At 44.1% G+C, this 17,918-nt stretch overlaps 1 protein-coding gene across 1 annotated transcript; it reads left to right on the forward strand.

The window, feature by feature from the left end:
* Positions 1-5,981: 5,981 nt before the first annotated feature.
* On the forward strand, positions 5,982-17,646 carry LOC118079499 (C-type lectin domain family 4 member M-like). The gene is made up of 5 exons (XM_088657142.1): positions 5,982-6,003; positions 9,284-9,403; positions 13,299-13,385; positions 15,768-15,919; positions 17,536-17,646. The coding sequence occupies exons 1-5, from the start codon at positions 5,982-5,984 to the stop codon at positions 17,644-17,646; spliced, it is 492 nt and encodes a 163-aa protein (XP_088513268.1).
* Positions 17,647-17,918: the final 272 nt, after the last annotated feature.

Here is a 17,918-nt window from a genome sequence, read left to right on the forward strand (position 1 = left end):
TGCAGCTGCTAGATTGAATGTTTTTATGACTGGTCTCCCCTTTGAGCCCTAGTTTACCTGCCCTTTTAACATTTTGATGTTTAAGGCTGTGTTGCTGGTGGCAATCACTTTAGCACAAAGTGTTTCAGAGTAGGAGGCCTAGTCTTCAGACCTCCAACTCTGCATTTTTCGTCAAGGTAGCCACTTCAACAACTACCTGTAATGGTAATTTTCCCATTGTGGATATTTGTAGGGTGGCAACATGGGCTTCTCCGTGAAGCTTTGTAAAGCACTATGAAATAGGCTCAGGGACACAGGTGGCGCTGTGGTCTAAACCACTGAGCCTAGGGCTTGCTGATCAGAAGGTCGGCGGTTTGAATCCCCACGACGAAGTGAGCTTCCATTGCTCAATTCCAGCTCCTGCCAACCTAGCAGTTCGAAAGCACGCCCCAAAGTGCAAGTAGATAAATAGGTACCGCTCAGGTGGGAAGGAAAACTGTGTTTCCATGCGCTGCTCTGGTTTCAGTGTTCCATTGCACCACAAGTGGCTTAGTCCTGCTGGCCACATGACCCGGAAAAACTGTCTGCGGCCAAACGCCGGCTCCCTCGGCCTGTAAAGCGAGATGAGCACCGCAACCCCAGAGTCGTCTGTGACTGGACTTCATGGTCAGGGGTCCCTTTACCTTTACCTATCATAAAATAGGCTCACTTTCATCTGCTGATGCAGTATTTGAGGAGAAGGCCCTCCAGAGAGCGTTGCCACAATAGGTGGATGCAAAGGAAGGCCTCCTTGGACTGAGGAACACTGCCCTGGTGTATGCCTACCAAAAATGTCTTCCATCCTTATCGGGCAAAAATGGAAATTTTACTTATCATTAATTTTTATTTGATGATAAGGATGAGGACATTCTGCCTACCTCTCCTTCCTCTGTGTCCCTGCCCCCCCCCCAAGCAGGTTTTCATGGCTTAGGGCTTCTGTCAGCGCCTTATAGCTTTCAAACGTTGTTTAGAATATTAGTGTCTTGTCTTGCCTTGTTTGCCTTTCCTCCTCTCAAATGTTTTCAGGGCTGTGTCCTCTTTCCTCTGTGTCTCTCTGTGCTCTTTCTTTGAAGTTACACCTCTGGGTGGACACATTCCATTTTTCAAGTTGTAGTTTTTGGGGTCGAGGAGTTTGCCTTTGCTTTGCCAGTTGAGGGGGGCGGCAACATGATTCTCTCTGCCCACCAGAGAGGAGCTGAAGAACTCAAGACCCTGTCTGTCATGGCCAGGAGGAATTGTCATCGGCACCAGGAAAGTCCTCTATTCGTTACGTCAAATAGGGATTCGCAGTATGTAAAAATTCCATTTTTTGAAGTTCCCCTGTTGATCCCATTTAAGAAATTGCTGCTGCATTGGCTCCTTTCTAGTCTGCAGGTACGGAAGGTGATTTTAGGCTAGGAGAGACCAGACACCCAGTCTGAATGGACTACTGATTAGTGCTGCCATTTGTTTTTAGATTCTGGAGGACTGATAGGCCAAGCTTTCCCGTGCCAAATCCCTGTGTCTATGTAATAGGTTTCTGCCGGGTTTCAAGAGGCTGTTGGGAAGACACCAACTGCAGAGTCCGAAAACGGAGCATATGTAAGAAGAAGCCTGATAAAAGATGGTACACATGAAGCCCTTGAAACTGGATTCCACAATCTCTCCACTAAAACAAACACAATGCATCGATCCCTCCTTTAAAGAGTTAACTATCCAGGTTATGGAGTTAGGACATTTAAGAGCTCAAGTATTTGACACCAGCAGCCAAAAGCACTTTGTCAAACCTGGTTCCTCCATGCTGGAAAAAAGACACTTTATTTTGCAACCACAAAGACTTGGACCTCCAATAAAATAAAGTGTGGAAGAGTTCAGTCATAGCCTACTTCAAGTTGCAATAAACCAATTTGGTAGATCTACCATGGCTTTGCATCATCCTTGGACAAGGCACAGGTCAAAGATCCCTATCCTGGAGGTCCTTGAGCTACTTTGGAATCTGAGGTGAAGTTGACTGGTTCTATGGCACCAGAGCCTTGGGAGGGATCCTAAGGTGATTTATAAATCAAAACAAAACATGGTAGCGAGTACTGGTTGTCCTACACCCTTTAAAAATAAGCTATTGTTGTGTTCTAATTGAATATAAACATTGCTTATGAGATTCTTTGAAGAAGGTGAAGGGATTAATCATTCCGATTGAGACTTTTTGCAGAGATGCACATTCATATGTTATTTGCAATATATGTATATATATTGCAAAAGATTATTTATAATGTGCCTTAACTGAAAGTAATGGAGCTCTGTATCCATTTACCATATCCTGATATGAAATAGCCTGGTAGTTTATGATGGGAGCCAGTAATAAAATTATGCCCTTTTGTTTCCAGTCAGACGTCAGCACTGGAAAATTGAAATTTGATAATCCTAGACCAATATATGGTCCAAATTTATACTAGAGTTTCCAAGCAGATGGTCCAAACCTAGGAATATTTAGCACCAGCACCCCAAGACATCTTGCTTCCCCATTAGGTTTCCAAGGGGATCTCCAAAGCCATAGCTTTAGTCTCAGCATAGACCAAAGCCAGGGTCTCTGTCTCTTTTTCCAGCTTTCTCACTGAATAAACAAAAGCTATTTTTTCTCCCGTTCTCCTCCCTACAAGAGGATGTGGTCTCCAGACAGGTGATGAGATGGGGAAACTGTCACCTCCTCTGGGGAGCACCATTAGCTAGTTGTTCCCATGGCAATATGGCCAACCCTTTAGTTACACAAATAGGATGCTTAACAAACCTGGCCAGTGCCATTATCTCAACAAAGAGAATGGTTGTCTCATAATGGCATGTGATTGACAGGTGGGTGGTCCTGCCCACAAATTTGGCCCACGAGGCTGAGCCTGATAAGGACCTGCTCTTTGGGGCCAAAAGGTTTCCCCACCTCTGACATAAGACAATTGGCTGTTTACATTGGTCGTTTTCTGGGTTAGGTGATCATTACAGGCATTTTTTTTTTTTGCCTCCCTTCCACCCTGCCAGGAAGAATTCAGAAAATGTCTTGCATTTGATTTCTATTTTCCCTTATGACAGAGCAGTCAGGCAGAATCATGGTATTCTGAAGGCAGTATACCTCTGAACAGTCATTGCTGGGAATCGCTGGTGGGGAGAGTGGTGTCACATTCAGAGTGAGGGTGAGGGAGCTCTCAACAGTTGCTTGATCCTTGATGCTGGCCCAGTGGGTGATGACTTTGGGATCAACTTGCCTGTTGACATTTCTTACCCACCACTGTTAGAAGTAGAATAATGCTGGAGATTATCCTTTCCTCAAGGCAGCCTGCCAGGGACTGGCTGAATGAAGAAGACTGGTGGGCAGTGACTGCCCTAGGAAGAAGAAGACTTTGACCCCAGATCGTGATGGCGGAACACTGAGGAGCAGTTTGGGGAAGGAAGGAGCTGGGAGGTGCTGGAAGCAGGGGGGTTGGGTGATTCGGGGGGGGGGGTGTCAGGAGAAGGAGGCCGTTCCAGGACAGGGCTAGAGGCTGAGATTCGCAGTGTGAGCACTGATCCAGACAGAAAGGAATCGGAGGTTGCCTTTGCTACCCAGCAGCAGCATAGTCCCAGTCCTACTGATTCTCCTCCCTTTCTGACACCCCACTCAAGGAGAGCCTGCACATTGCTGAGCAATGGGCCAGATGGGCCCAGAGGAGGAGCCCACACCCTCGACACAGCCTTTGTCTGTTTGGGAGGGATCCAGAGTGAGAGGCTAAAGTGGAAGGGCGGGGTCAGTGGTCAGTTTCAGCAACGTCTCCAGCTGGATTAAGACGAGCCAGAAGAACTCTGCTATGATGTTACTTTCTATGAATAAAAGCTGATTGCATTTCTTGCCTTGTGTTATTTCCTGCCCTGTGGATGACCTGTGCTCGCCTGAGAGTTCCTTGACAGTCTCCTCTCACTAATTGTAAATGCCATTGCTTGGCAATTCCCCCGTGCACTGCCTGGTGCAGGAAGTGAGATATCTGGGACTGCAGCAGCTATTCAGTCCTCCTTACTGTTGTGTCTGCCTCACACAGCTGCTGCTCTCTAAATCCAGTATATCTATATCTATATCTGCATAATGAATGAATCCATTAGAAAATGCTGTGAAATGTTGTCCTGGGCTTATGCACTATGCTGAATGCTGATTTGGCATGGCAGTCAGCCAATCAGGCAACAGTAGAACCTGAATGGGAAGAGTTCTGGAATGTTCTGCATCAAAGGGGTAGGTGGTTGAGCTACTGAAGGAAGGAACAACTGCAGGAACAAACAGAGGCAAAGAGAAGATAAACTGACTGAGGAACCACGGTATCCAGACAGGGCACTGCTGGGTGGGGAACACTACTCAAATGTATTGGCGCTTGATGTTTGCCTGGATCCTTTATGACTGTTCTTGAACTGAAAGTACCAGACAAGGTTCAAGAGCTTCTGTGCCAGGGCTTCCCTCTGTTTTCTACCAATGCCACTTTAAAAGATATGCCCAATATAAAAAACTTGTAGTCCACTAACATTTGCTGAGAGTAGTCCCACTAAAGTTAATGGGCTTAAGTTTGTTGTGATCATTAGTTCCACTGGATATGCTCCGAGTAAAAGTTGGCTGGATACAAGCCCTTCTTTACAGTAAGTAGCACAGGCCAAATAATGTAAGTTACACTGGAGAAGCAAGGAAAGAGCCTGCTTAATTATATCTGGCCTAATGCTTTTCAGCCCAAGTTCCTGGCTTTACAGGGCAAGGAGACAGATGAATTGCCATCAGGCATTGGGAAGCACTGCCGACATTGTTCAACCTGCAGACAGAGGGAGAAGTGGAGGAGGTGGTGAGGCTTGTGAGTCTCCTCCTTGGGCTGCTGCCACTCCTTATCTTTCTTCAGAAAGGTAGAGGTAGATTGATTTATGCTTGATAAGGTCTACAGCAAGAGGAAGCAAGTTATTCCAGCACCTCCCTTTATTATCCACTCTCTGGCTTCCTTTGAGGTTAGAGGTCACCAAGCTTCTTAAACCCAAGACACATTTGGATTTCTGGTCAATTCCCTCTCCATACATCTAACATCTTCATTCTATAGCAGGCATCACCAAACTGTGGCCCTCCAGATATTTTGGCCTACAACTCCCATGATCCCTAGCTAACAGGACCAGTGGTTGGGGAAGATGGGAATTGTAGTCCAAAACATCTGGAGGGCCAAAGTTTGGGGGTGCCTGTTCTATAGCTTTGACCCACCCATCCCAACTGCAAATTGATTCCTGGTGAGCTCTCCACTCAGCTGAGTCTGGTGCCCTTCTGTGTATTTAAACCATTTTGCTTCCCCATCAATCCCTGCATCATCTGGTGTGAAACATCCTCTCTCGTCCTTCTGCAAACACTTTCCTTCCTGGACTCAAGCTAGCCCCAGAATTTCTGCCTTTTCCTTTCCTCCCATAACTGTATCCTAATCCACTGTGGCAAAACTTGCCAATAGCCTAGCTCTTTAGTTCTTACTTCTTCTTCACCCTTGATCCCTCCTTGCTTGCAGCTGCCCGCTGTGCTTTTATCCTCTGGCTGCTCAAGCATCTCTGCTCCAGTGGAGTCATTTTGCTCAGCCTCTTTGGGTCTATCTGACTCACATCTGCAGTTGACCATCGAATTGACAGAATGAGAGGACAGTTGCTGGACCAGCCTTTCCTGGCACACTTCATTATCTGCCCTTTGACAATTGATGCGTCTTGTGAGACCCACCTCTTTTGTTCTGTTTTGGTCTGAATGGTTTTATTTGTTTTATATTTGAATAGTTTTATCTGCAATTTATAATTTTATATATTCTATTGTTGTAACCTCCCCTGGAACCATGTGGGTAAAGGACAGATAAGAAATCTTATAAATTAATAACTGAAATAGGTAGGTCTTGAGATATTATTTTAATTGTCCACTTCCTTTCATGGTTATATAGAAGGACTCCAGGATGAAACACCACTCAGAATGAGATAAGATGGTCCTGTCAACAAAGGAAGGTAAGTTTCTGCAGCCTGCTATTTTGATTTGTTTTTGACTACTAAATTATTTGCTGAAAATTGTGCTAACTGTCTACTTCATTGTATGGTTCTGAACACAGGATGACATAAGGTGCCAATTCAAATGAGCAGTTAAAATGGCGGGAGGCTTGACATTTGCAGAACGTAAGTTGTTTCTGATATTTCCTCTTCAGTGCAATTCAGAAAGACAGCTTTCCGTCATGCGGAAAATTGGGTGAGGAGGTCAGGGCAAAGTTATGTTTCAACCTGCACTCTTGATTCAAAATAGTGCCTGGTATCTAAAAGGTGATGAAGGCCCCTGCCTCCACCTTAGGAACTCTTGTGCCAAGTGTGACAACAATATTTCAAGATGGTGCCTGGTATCCAAACGTCAACAAAATGTGCCGCCACCTCAGCGACCCTCATGCTGAGTTTGGTAGTTGTGATGATGATAATTTAATTATTTGTACCCTGTCCATCTGATTGAGTTGCCCCAGCCAGCCACTCTGGGCGGCTGATGTCTCAAGAGGACATTAAAAAAAAAGGAATAGACAGACAAACCACTTTCCAGAATACAGGAATACCTTGGTTCTCGAATGGTTTAGTTGCCAAACAAATCGACTCCCAAACGCCGCAAGCCTGGATGTTCCGGTTTGCAAAAAAAAATTGGAAACCGAACATCCGATATGGTTTGTGCTTGAGTGCAGGAAGCTCCTGCAGCCAAACAGAAGCCACGTCTTGATTTTTGAATGGTTTCGGAAGTCAAACGGACCTCCAGAATGGATTAAGTCCAAGAATAAGTAGTTTATTTCTATACATAATGAATAAACTCCATCTTTCCACAAATTTAGTTTCCAATTGTCGTCCTTTTCTAATGCTGCTATAATTTAATAATTTAACTGTATATGCTATGCTGCCCTATTCTCCAGAATGTTCTACTCGAATCTTTTTGGGTACGATACCGTAATCTGACATCAATACTTGCTTGAGACAATTCATCCCACAAATTCACCCTACTAACCAGACCAAAAGCAATCTTCGAATAAACAAATGCAGAATACAAGGAGCATTTCTTTACTGTGACATACTGGGGAATCAACTGAGTAATTACAGAAGGACGACTGCTGAATTTCCTTTTTGAAATTCTATTTACTCCTGGGACAATATATTTGCTTCCTTTAATTCAATGCTTCTTTCTTGACAAACGGTACCGTGAATACAGTTTGCTCACTGGTAACAATGGGAAAATTGGTCTATAATTTGCTGAGTCAGTCTTGTCACCTTCCTAAATATGGGACCCGCAATTTGTTCATTCCACTCCTTGTGTTACTACAATAAATGACCAGTCTCATTTATTGCCGTAAACATGGTGGGGTTATAATTTGGACCTGAGGGGATTTTCATTGCCTGAACTAGTTTGAGTTGAGCTTGCTTTAAACTGAAATGAATGCTGAAATTAGTAACTCCTAGCTCATATGAAGCACTTTTGAAGCTGAAATTGAAGCCTGCATTGAGGTTGAGCAGAGAATGAAGCCTACATTTTTTTTCCATCATGAGCTGCTTTTTCCACTAATTAGGTCTGTAATCTGTGGAGCTATGCTATGTTGTTTGGGGTTTTTTTAACCTCTCTCCAAGTATAGGATTTATTCTAGGTTTCTGGCTGCAATTTACTGTGTCCCAAAAGGCCCCCCTGCTACAGCTAAGCTGAAAACTCAGGATCATCGCTCCTGAGCTACAGGTTTTTCAGGGATTTACCCTACGGTGATTTAGCTGCTAGCACACAGTGGCTTTTTTGTGCCATTGTTGCAAGTTTTAGCTGATGTTGTAATAAATTACATGTTATGTGACCCAACACCACAATGCAGCTTCAAGCACCAGTGTGGCTTCCAGATCCAATGCAGCTTCCAGATCCAACGTGGCATCCAGATCCAATGTAGCTTCCAGATCCAACGTGGCATCCAGATCCAATGTGTCATCCAGATCTAATGTGTCATCCAGAACAAAACTAAAAAGAAGAAGAAAACAGGCCCCTGCAAAGGGTATGTATGCAGCACACAGAGAAATCGTTCATAGCATAGAGGAGGAACATACTTGAAGGGGAAGATGGAAGAGTAGCAGGAGGCATCTGTGACCAGTCGTGGTGGGGAGGGCTGGAGAAAATCCTGCGATGCTTTGTCAGCCCAACAGGTTCACTTAGCTCAACAAACAACAGAGGTTGAGGGTTTGAGTCAATCATCAGTTTCTGGCTATGACAGTGATTGTGAGAAGTCTCAAGTTTCAGCCTGTGTTCTCTCCTGATCCACACTGTGCTAACAGATTTTTAGACATCTGAAGGCAGCCCTGTTTAGGGAGGCTTTTAATTGATTATTTTATTCTTCTGTTGGAAGCCGCCCAGAGTGGCTGAGGAAACCCAGCCAGATGGGTGGGGTATAAATAATAATATATTATTATTATTATTATTATTATTATTATTATTATTATTTATTGTTATTATTATAACATTCGTGGGAAAGGCTTCACAAGATTCAGCCTATCCAACCATTTAAACAGGGAATCTCAATGGCAGACAAGAAAGATCCCATCATTCACTGGCCCTGGCAGTTGACAGGGGAGAAAAAAATCAGATAACTGTCCATGGCTTGCTCATCCCGAGGACCTTATGAGGGGTGAGAAGAGAACTCAACAGGAGTGGTCATTCACTCTACCTATTGCCACCTTCCTCAGGTCGGCCTGGGTAAGGCCTATATGCCCCATCATAGAATGGAGTGGCAGGCTTCAATGTGGGAGGAGGGACTTCTGGGACCTCTGCTTGATGAGCCCGGCTTCCCTTCGGGGCCATTCAATGGGGTGCTGTGGGAAAGACCATTGGATTATTGTAATAAGCTTTGCTTCTCTAAAATCTGTAAATGGCTCATTGGCTACCTTTACCACATTTATTTCTTAGTAGAGCTCAATGTGGTTGATATTGAGGAAGGCACTCTTCTTAGGTACTTTGGTCCCCGGGTGTTTCGGGTTTTATATGCTAGTACTGATACCTTGAATCTGAGCTAGTAGCTCACAGGGAACTTGTGCAGCACTTTCAGCAATTCCCAGACCATCTTCAAGGGCAGCCTCAAGTAGAGTGCATTGCAGTAGTCCACATGGGAAGTCACCAGAGCATGGACTGTTAAAGAATATATGACCTTTTGATCATAAATTACTGGGCCCAGCACACTTTTGCAGCCTGTGGCAGCTCCCCAAGGTGGTTAATGCAGAGTTTTCTTTCTTTTTGTCCTTCAAGGAAAGCTAGCTGCTTTTTTTCATAATATACGAGACTTCTTTCCATCTTCCATTGGTATATTTATTGCAGTAACGCTGAGCCTGATCCTATTTTTTGCCGCACTCGGGACAACTATTTTGTGTAAGTAGCAAAGAAAAGCCATTATATCCTCTGGGCTGGTTTCCCTTCAGTGTGGTGTAGACTTTCAAACAGAGTGCGCCTCAGCTAAGCCATTTCCCCAAAACAACACTGACCTCCCTGGTACCTGCTGTGGGCACAGCTCATTGTGGGAAAGCAGCCTACCTCGGTTCAAGAACTTCATTCTGGAGGTCCGTTCTTAACCTGAAACTGTTCTTAACCTGACGCACCACTTTAGCTAATGGGGCCTCCCGCTGCCGCCGTGCCGCCGCTGCACAATTTCCGTTCTCATCCTGAAGCAAAGTTCTTAACCTGAGGTACTACTTCCGGGTTAGTGGAGTCTGTAACCTGAAGGGTTTGTAAACCAAAGTGTTTGTAACCCGAGGTACCACTGTCAATTGGGCAGGTAAAGATATGGCTACCTAGCAGGGGCGTACCCAGGATCAAAACTAGGAGGAGGCAAGAGAGGGAAGGAAGCAGAGAGGGAGGGAAGAGAGAGAAGGAAGGAAGGAAAGAAGGGGTGTGTGTGTGTGTGTGAGAGAGAGAGAGAGAGAGGAAGGAAGGAAGGAAGGAAGGAAGGAAGGAAGGAAGGAAGGAAGGAAGGAAGGGGGGTAAGGAAGGATGGAGCTCCCATCGCCCCCCCCCCCAGCTCAGGCTGCTCCTCCCCCCTCTCACCTCTCATGTTCCTATCGCTGGCTGCAGCCGCAGAGGGGGCGAAAACAGCCCAATTTCCATAACCCGCAGCGACTTTTCCCCTTCAGTTTTCGGAGGGGAAAAGTGTGGGTTATGGTCCGTAAAATACAGGGTTTTTTGTTTTGCTTTTTGTTTTGCTTCTAGGGGGGGCAACTGCCCCCCCACCCCTCGCTGGGTATGCCCATGCTACCTAGCAATGCTGAGAGCTTAAAGTGTGCTGTGATTTGTTCCTTGACAAGCAAGGCTCACTGACAGAGCAAATCAGCTGAGCCTCTTTGAAGATACAGCCTTTAGAACAGGGGTCAGCAAACTTTTTTAGGAGGGGCCCGGTTCACCGCCCCTCAGACCTTGTGGCGGGCCAGACTCTGCATGCATACACACACACACACACACACACACACACACACACACACACACACACTGGAGGGGGGCTTCTCTCTCTGTCAAAATTGGCCCACAGTGGGTGAGGGAAATAAGAATCTAGTCCACTGGTCAGATCCAGTTACACACACACACACACCGCTGTATATGGAGGGGATAAAGTGGCTTTTCCTGTGCTGGCAGTGTCTCCTAGAAAATGCAGGTACATCACATTCCTAGTCAGTTATTATGTCATTACCCAATGTGCCCATGATGCTTGTAGAACCACATTCTAGGTAGGACACAATGAATTTTGTAGGCAGGGTTTGGGGAAGCAGTTCATGCAGTATACAAACGCATAGATTTCATGCTAGAAAATATGACTTCCCTACAAGGAAAGCAAGTTCCATAGCTAAGGCCTGGGGAGCCTTGATTCAAAACCAGTCTCGGAAATTCCAGAGTAGGGGTTCAGCCATGCCCAGACAAGTGTGTTAGAATACAATTTCTTTTATTCTTAAATCCTTTCTAGATATTCAGAGATCAGGAACATCACGTGCTGTAGTAAAAGCATTTAAGAAGATTAAGGATTTTATGATAAAAAAGGAACCATCTCTCAAAGGCAAGAATGGTAAGCAATGGGTCTCAGTCTGTGCATTCAGGACCACGCTTCCGCCCTGCGCAACCCAGGGATATCACCCCACAGGATAACTGTTTGTGACAAGGAAAAATAGGTTTAAAAAAGAGAATTCCCTTTTTGCCCAGGTTTGAGGCAACTATATTTTGGTGAGAGAACCCCAGCAGAGATTTAAAACCACAAAATATGCAGCAGAGTAAAGCATGGAAATATAGGCTCTGGGGCTTTTAAAATATGCCCTTCCAAACTTCATGTGTTCTCCTAGCATAGAAAAAGACCCAACATTTGGAAAGTTAAAAATTGAATTACTTATAAACTCCCCAAAGGTCAGGTTCATGCAGGGGCATTCCGGGGGCAGGGGGGCAGTCCGCCCCGGATGCCATTCCAAAGAGGGGGTGACAAAATGCCAACCCCCGATCGGCAGCACCCCCTCCCATGACATGACATGACACGACACGCACCCCCGGGACACGTGCCGCGCCCCTGGGATGCATGCCACACCTCCGCAGGCAGCGCACCATGCCCCCTGGGATGCACACCATGCTCCCTGGGACATGTGCCATGCCCCCTGGGACGAGTGCTGCTCTGGGTACCGGAGCAGGTGCCTCGCCTCTGGGTTCATCTGCTTTCCCATACATCAGGCAGAAAACACAGGCAGTAAACTTGGCTTAAGTTACAGTAGTGGAAGTTCCTAAATTATTGGTATAAGAACACAAGAATGACTTGTAAGAGCCATGCGGTCTGAGCTGCAGCAGCCGGCTCAAAACCTCGTCAAACACTGAGCTTCTGAAAGTAGACTGAAAGTGAACAAAGGCCTTGATTAGCTTCATCCCAAGGTGAGGGAAAGTGACCTAGCTAAGCCTGGCAGGACACCTTATTCTATGGTGTTAACCCCTTCATGCATTAATTATACTCCAGCATGTTGGTTATATGAGGCTGGTTCTCCCATAAAAACTTATTAACAGTCTCTCAGCTCAGCAGGGAAGGGGGGAAATGCTGGGAAGTGGCTGGGCTGCAGTGGAACACTAGTAGGTGGAAGAAAAATTAAACACCCTTTTATCATCTACTACTTGCTTCCTGGACATGCTATCCCTTCATTCATAGTATTCAGCCAGAACAGAGAACCTTTCGTATGCTGAAAAGATGTAGTTGTGTGGAGAGGGTAACGTTTAGATTTCTAGGCATTGAGTTACAGGAGGATCTGTCCTGGAGTGTTAACACAAGGGGGCTTGTGAAGAAGGCGCAGCAGAGACTGTATTTTTTGAGAATTTTAAGGAAAAGCCATCTTCCACAAAAGCTGCTGCTTGCCTTCTATCACTGTGCCATACAGAGCGTGCTCACGTACGGCTTATGTGTGTGGTACGGAAGCTGTACTTCCCAGGACAGAGCAGGGCTGTGTAGAATTATTAAAACAGCAGAGAGCATTATTGGCTGCTCACTCTCCACCTTAGAACAAATCTACACCACCAGGTGCCATAGAAAAGCACTAGACATCTCAAGAGATCCAACGCACCCTGGTCACCATTTCTTTCAGCTCCTGCCATCGGGACGGAGATATAGAACTATGCAGGCAAGAACGAGCCGTCTCAGGAACAGTTTTTTCTCTAGAGCAATTTTGGCCTTGAATGGAAAGCCTGGACTTTGAAGTCATCTTATTTTACTTGTTATTTTGTATTATATTTACTGTTTTTATTTAGGTTTTTGTAATTTTGGATTATGCGGAATGCTTTATCTGAGTGGATGTAGCAACCGAGTAATTTCGTTGTTCCCGCAAGGGGACAATGACAATAAAGATATCTTATCTTATCTTATCTTATCTTAGTTTAGGTCTGATGAATCAGACTCAACTGTACCACATACTCTTTATATGCTTGTCCATTTTGGTATGAAATCACTTGTGATTGATTTTGCTGTGAAACTCAAGAAAAACTAGGGAATGGATCTGCAGGTCCCATAAGAAATGGAACCTACAACCTTTGGCTTTTATTTTATTCACATGAGGACATGATTTGGGTTAAGCCTGCTCTTTCCCCTCGGTGATGACAGACTCTGAAAATCAGGACTGTTCTTTCTGGGTCCTATATTTGGGTTCTGCTTCTTCTTCTTTTCATGCTAGAATGTGACCGTTCACTGGATTTTTGGAAAGTGGCTTTTTATATACATTGATGGATGTTTGAGATCCCACTGGCTTGAATTATTCAAACCTTTTAGATGCTGAAATATTACGTGAAACTCAGAAGTTAGCAGACAAACTGGTTGACTTGATCATCAATGTGACTGAAATAGAAGATGAAATTGGTAAGTTTCTTTGAGACGGTGAGGCTGGAGAATCATGCTTATCTGCTTCCACCTTCCATTCCTCAGCAGCATAGTGGCTCAACTGCTGGGTCAAGAGGGCAGTGCTAGTCTGTTGGAATCCCTTCACAGATACTTCTCCATGAAACGGGCCTAAATGTTTTCATTATTCGGACAAACGTTTTAGAAGGTTGGGTATCAAGTTGTTTCAATAAATTATGACGGATTATAATAGGAGTGTGTAACGTATGGGCGTGTCATTTAAGGACAAAAAAATTTTTTTTTTAATTTGCTCAATGAGGGGTTCTAAAAATATGTTATTGCACATGAGGAATCCAAATCTGCAATTATTTTTATGATTGGTTGATGTTTAGCTTAGTAAATTGAGATCTGTTTGAAATACACTTTTAAAAAAGCCGAAAACTCACATTTTGAAGCGAAGTTAAAGTTTTTAATCATTTTATACAAGCAAAAATATAAAGAAATTTTGTTTCCAGCTGTAACAACATATCATTACTTTATCTTAGGCATCCCCAAATTGCGGCCCTCCAGATGTTTTGCCTACAACTCCCATGATCCCTAGCTAACAGGACCAATGATCAGGCATGATGGGGATTGTAGTCCAAAACATCTGGAGGGCCGAGGTTTGGGGATGCCTGCATCTTATAATGTCCTATTATAGTAAAAAAAAAAGGAATAATAAATTAACAACTTCAAGGGCTGGTGTCACATGATCATGTATCTGCTGAGGGCCCACATCTGAGTAGGAGAGCCACTGGCAGAAGCCCCCTGGACCATGCTCTTCAAAAGAAGTGTACACTGTTAAAATTTGATTCCTGTAGAATCTAAAGGCCTGCTCTTGATCCTCACAAAGATGGTGTCAGACTTAGAGAAACCATATTCCATGCAGGTCAAGACTTCTGTTCATTTAATGGTTCTGAAGCAGGAGAATATATAGTATTTCCATCCTTCCATCACTGTGATAGAAGGGTTACCATAATGCTTATTATCCATGCTACTATTGAAGGAACTAAAATCTTGTCTTTCTTAAAATGTGGCAATCCTTATCTTAAGATTGGGTGCCTGCCCAACAGCCTTAATCCTACACCATCAGAATGCTGTTTTTGCACCCCCAATTTATCCAATAAGGAAAGACCGTCACTCGACTGAACTTTGGTAGCTCTACTTTACAGTGTATTTTTAACACCTCCGAGTAGTTTATCCAGTCCTCTGCATAGACTTCCTTATCGTGTTTATCATCATAGCTATTCTTCAAAGAAAACATGCTTTTCTCCTTCATGGGAATAAAATTCTGTTTGCAAAGGGTGGGAGTGAGCAACAAAAGGACACAATTCTCTGCTGACTATAGTATATATATATAGAATATAGTATAGTATAATAAAATGATGTTGGTGGGTGAGGATCCCCACAATGTTCTGACCACACAAATGTTCTGGTACCAGAGATGCTCTGTAACATATTCAAGCAAGACCCCAGCCCCCAGTCTCCAATGCAACACAGAAGACAATTGCTAGGGCTGGTTAGATGTCCTCATGCCACCCCATTCTGTCTACCGTATCTCGGATAGATGAGAAATCTACTTGTCAGAGCATTTCGGCTTTGAAACCCCAACGACCTCAGTGGGTGGACTGGTGGTAGAAAGCAAAAAAGATATCACATACTGTTGTATAATATTAATATTAATATTAATAGTACAGATAACTACAATACATATATAAGAGAACTACAATACAGTGGTACCCCACAAGACGAATGCCTCGTGCAACGAAAAACTCTCAAGATGAAAGCGTTTTGCGTTGCGCGAGGCGACTCGCAAGACAAAGTTTCCTATGACCGTGCTTCGCAAGACAAATAGGAATGCATTAACTAAATGGGTAGACCGGGTAGACTGGGAAAATTTTAAACCATGCTTTGCAAGATGAGTTTTTTGCTATACAAAGCGACTTGCAGAACAAATTAATTTCATCTTGCAAGGTACCACTGTATCTTGTAATCAATTTTAGGCACTTATCAACATCTGTTTTCATCAAAATTGGGGAATAACCTATATGTTTATAAATGACAGGAAAATTTTAAAAATGTTAAAAAGTAGGAACTTTTCACATAGAGATTTACCAAGCAAGACCTCAAGATTTACAAGGAAACAAAATATATTTCAAATTACCTCATCATACCACAACTTTTTAACACCCCTCAAATCAGGATTTTTAAAGATGAAAAATTCAACACGCCCTAGCGTAACGTGCGCTGTGTGTGTGTTTGTACACACACAGAGAGAGAGAAAGAGACCTTCAGTTTGGCTTCTCTTATTTCCCTATTTCCCTCCCTTTTCTTTTCACTGCAAATTCCCGGCTTGTTTCAAAGAGGATATTAGTAAAAAGCTTCATCAGCAATGGGTGCTGTACAAGGAAGTCTTATACCTATTTGAAGATAGAACGAAGCCATGGCACAAAGCAATAACAGCTTGTGAGGATGAAAAATCCATGCTGATTACTATCGGAAGTCTTGAAGAGGAGGTGAGCAGAACACTGGAATACATGAACACCAAGACTATTCCTTCACAATTTGATTATTTTATGCCCTTTGGGTGCTTATGAAACTTCTGTAGCATCTCAACTACTTCCTGCACCTTTCCTCCACAAACAGAAAAAAACCATGGGGCAAAATTATATAAACTGTGCTCCAATGATCAAAAAGTTATGGAGATTTTTTTTGGGGGGGGGGCTTGTTTATTTTTTAAAATAGTGTTACAAAAGTTGGGTGCCACCCCCGCTCTCTCCCAAGTGGCGGAAAGATCCAAGGGGGTTCCCAACACTCACCCAGGTTCTGGTGTACCTTTAGAGAACTGAGACACAGCAGAGACTGTTGTAACTTTAAGAAATATGGTTTATTCGCCTATTTACACCTTCAGTCTGCATGGAGTCCAGATCCTACAGCATAGTCATTTCAAAAGGGGCTTGTACCCCACAGCCGTGCAGGCGCAGCCCTGGAGTCAAAGGCATCTCCCAGCCAGACTGCAGGCAGCCTACCCAAGATGGATTCCAGTCTGTCTTCTCTTCTTTCTTCTTCCCAGCACACCTTGCTAAAGACTTTCTTTTCCCATCACACCCAGTTACCTTGGCCACCTTCTGTCTGCCCAGGCCCAAGATTCCTCTTAGATGGGCCATCAACACCTTTAGTCATGTTAATACCTCTATCCCAGGTAAGGCCTTGGCTTGGAAGGGAAGTTTAGCCTGTGTTTTTCCACTACAATCTTCCCTTCAATACTCCAAATAATCAAAATCCTACTGCAGAGTTTATGAACCAAGCTAAAAATATCAGATTGTTGGGCACTTTGCTAGAATGTGTTTTGAGTTGCAGACTGGACATAGTACACTGTCAATTTCCTTACACCTCCTGGTATGAGAAATGAAAGAGAGAGAGAGAGAGAGAGAGAGAGAGAGAGAGAGAGAGAGAGAGAGAGAGAGATGAATGTCAATAAGTGCATAGGTGCCCATCCTGAATTAATTCACCTCTGATGGTTTCATTAACTGACAGATGTAAGTAATTGATACCCATAGTTGCCAAGTCTCCCGCTGAAAATGCGGGATCAGCAGTGGCGCGGCACCGGAAGTCGCTTCTACACTTGTCCGGACATGCATAGAAGCAACTTCCAGTGCCGGCGCCGCCCGATTTCCGGACATGCGTAGAAACAACTTCCGGTGCCGTGCTACCCATGTCTGGGCACCGGAAATCAGGCGGCGCCAGCACCCAAAATGGAGCCTCTGGCAGGTAGGAAATCCAGGGGATTTCCGGGGTTTTTTCCATTCGGGAGAACAGCGGGAAATGGATTAAAATCCAGGGGTTTCCCGCGAAAAACAGGAGACTTGGCAGCTATGTGATACCATTTGTTTTGAGTCCCCCCCCCCATTTTTCCTTTCATCAGACATTCAAATGAGTACATGTCGGTGGGAAAAGAGACCGAGCTTGTTTCTGTGATGAAACATTCTCCTGCCCATGCACATTTCCCGTTTGTTTCACTACTGGAAGAGACTGTTTTCCTCCTAAGAAATATATGTAATCTGGAATTGATTTGAAAGAGGATTTTGGTTCCTCATTCTTAGGAAAGACCTTCTGATTGTGCTCTTTGCAGGAGTTTCTAGAAAGAGAAACCAATACTGCACATCAAGACTCGTGGATTGGTCTCCCTTATAAGGATGGGAAATGGCAATGGTATAACGGTATTGATGTTGGAACCACGTGAGTGTAAACAAAATTTCTCTGCTTATTGTATTGTAGAAACTTTGTTAGGCATTCATCTCTGAGCGCACTTGTTCTTTACCTGCATCTAGAATTCACACAGGCTGTGGTTTTATATTTCTTTTTGAGTTTAGTAGAAGGGAAACAACCATCTATAGTTCATTTTAATCAAAAGTTGGCATGCAGTGATCTTGAGTATTTAAAAAGTCTTCATAGTTTTGTTGCCTCATCTTTAGCAAGCCAGCCATGGGGGACCTGTCATTACCACCTTATTTA

The sequence above is a fragment of the Zootoca vivipara genome, chromosome Z1 (assembly GCF_965207765.1).
Source record: "Zootoca vivipara chromosome Z1, rZooViv2.hap1.1, whole genome shotgun sequence".
Taxonomy (NCBI): domain Eukaryota; kingdom Metazoa; phylum Chordata; class Lepidosauria; order Squamata; family Lacertidae; genus Zootoca; species Zootoca vivipara.

What these genes read in the sequence shown, in the direction of transcription:
- LOC118079499 (XM_088657142.1), top strand. Translation starts at nt 5,982, where the DNA reads ATGGTCCTGTCAACAAAGGAAG. An exon ending in ACTCGGGACAACTATTTTGT is followed by an intron (nt 9,404 to 13,298) that starts GTAAGTAGCAAA and finishes CAAACCTTTTAG; the next exon opens with ATGCTGAAATATTACGTGAA. An exon ending in TCGGAAGTCTTGAAGAGGAG is followed by an intron (nt 15,920 to 17,535) that starts GTGAGCAGAACA and finishes TGCTCTTTGCAG; the next exon opens with GAGTTTCTAGAAAGAGAAAC.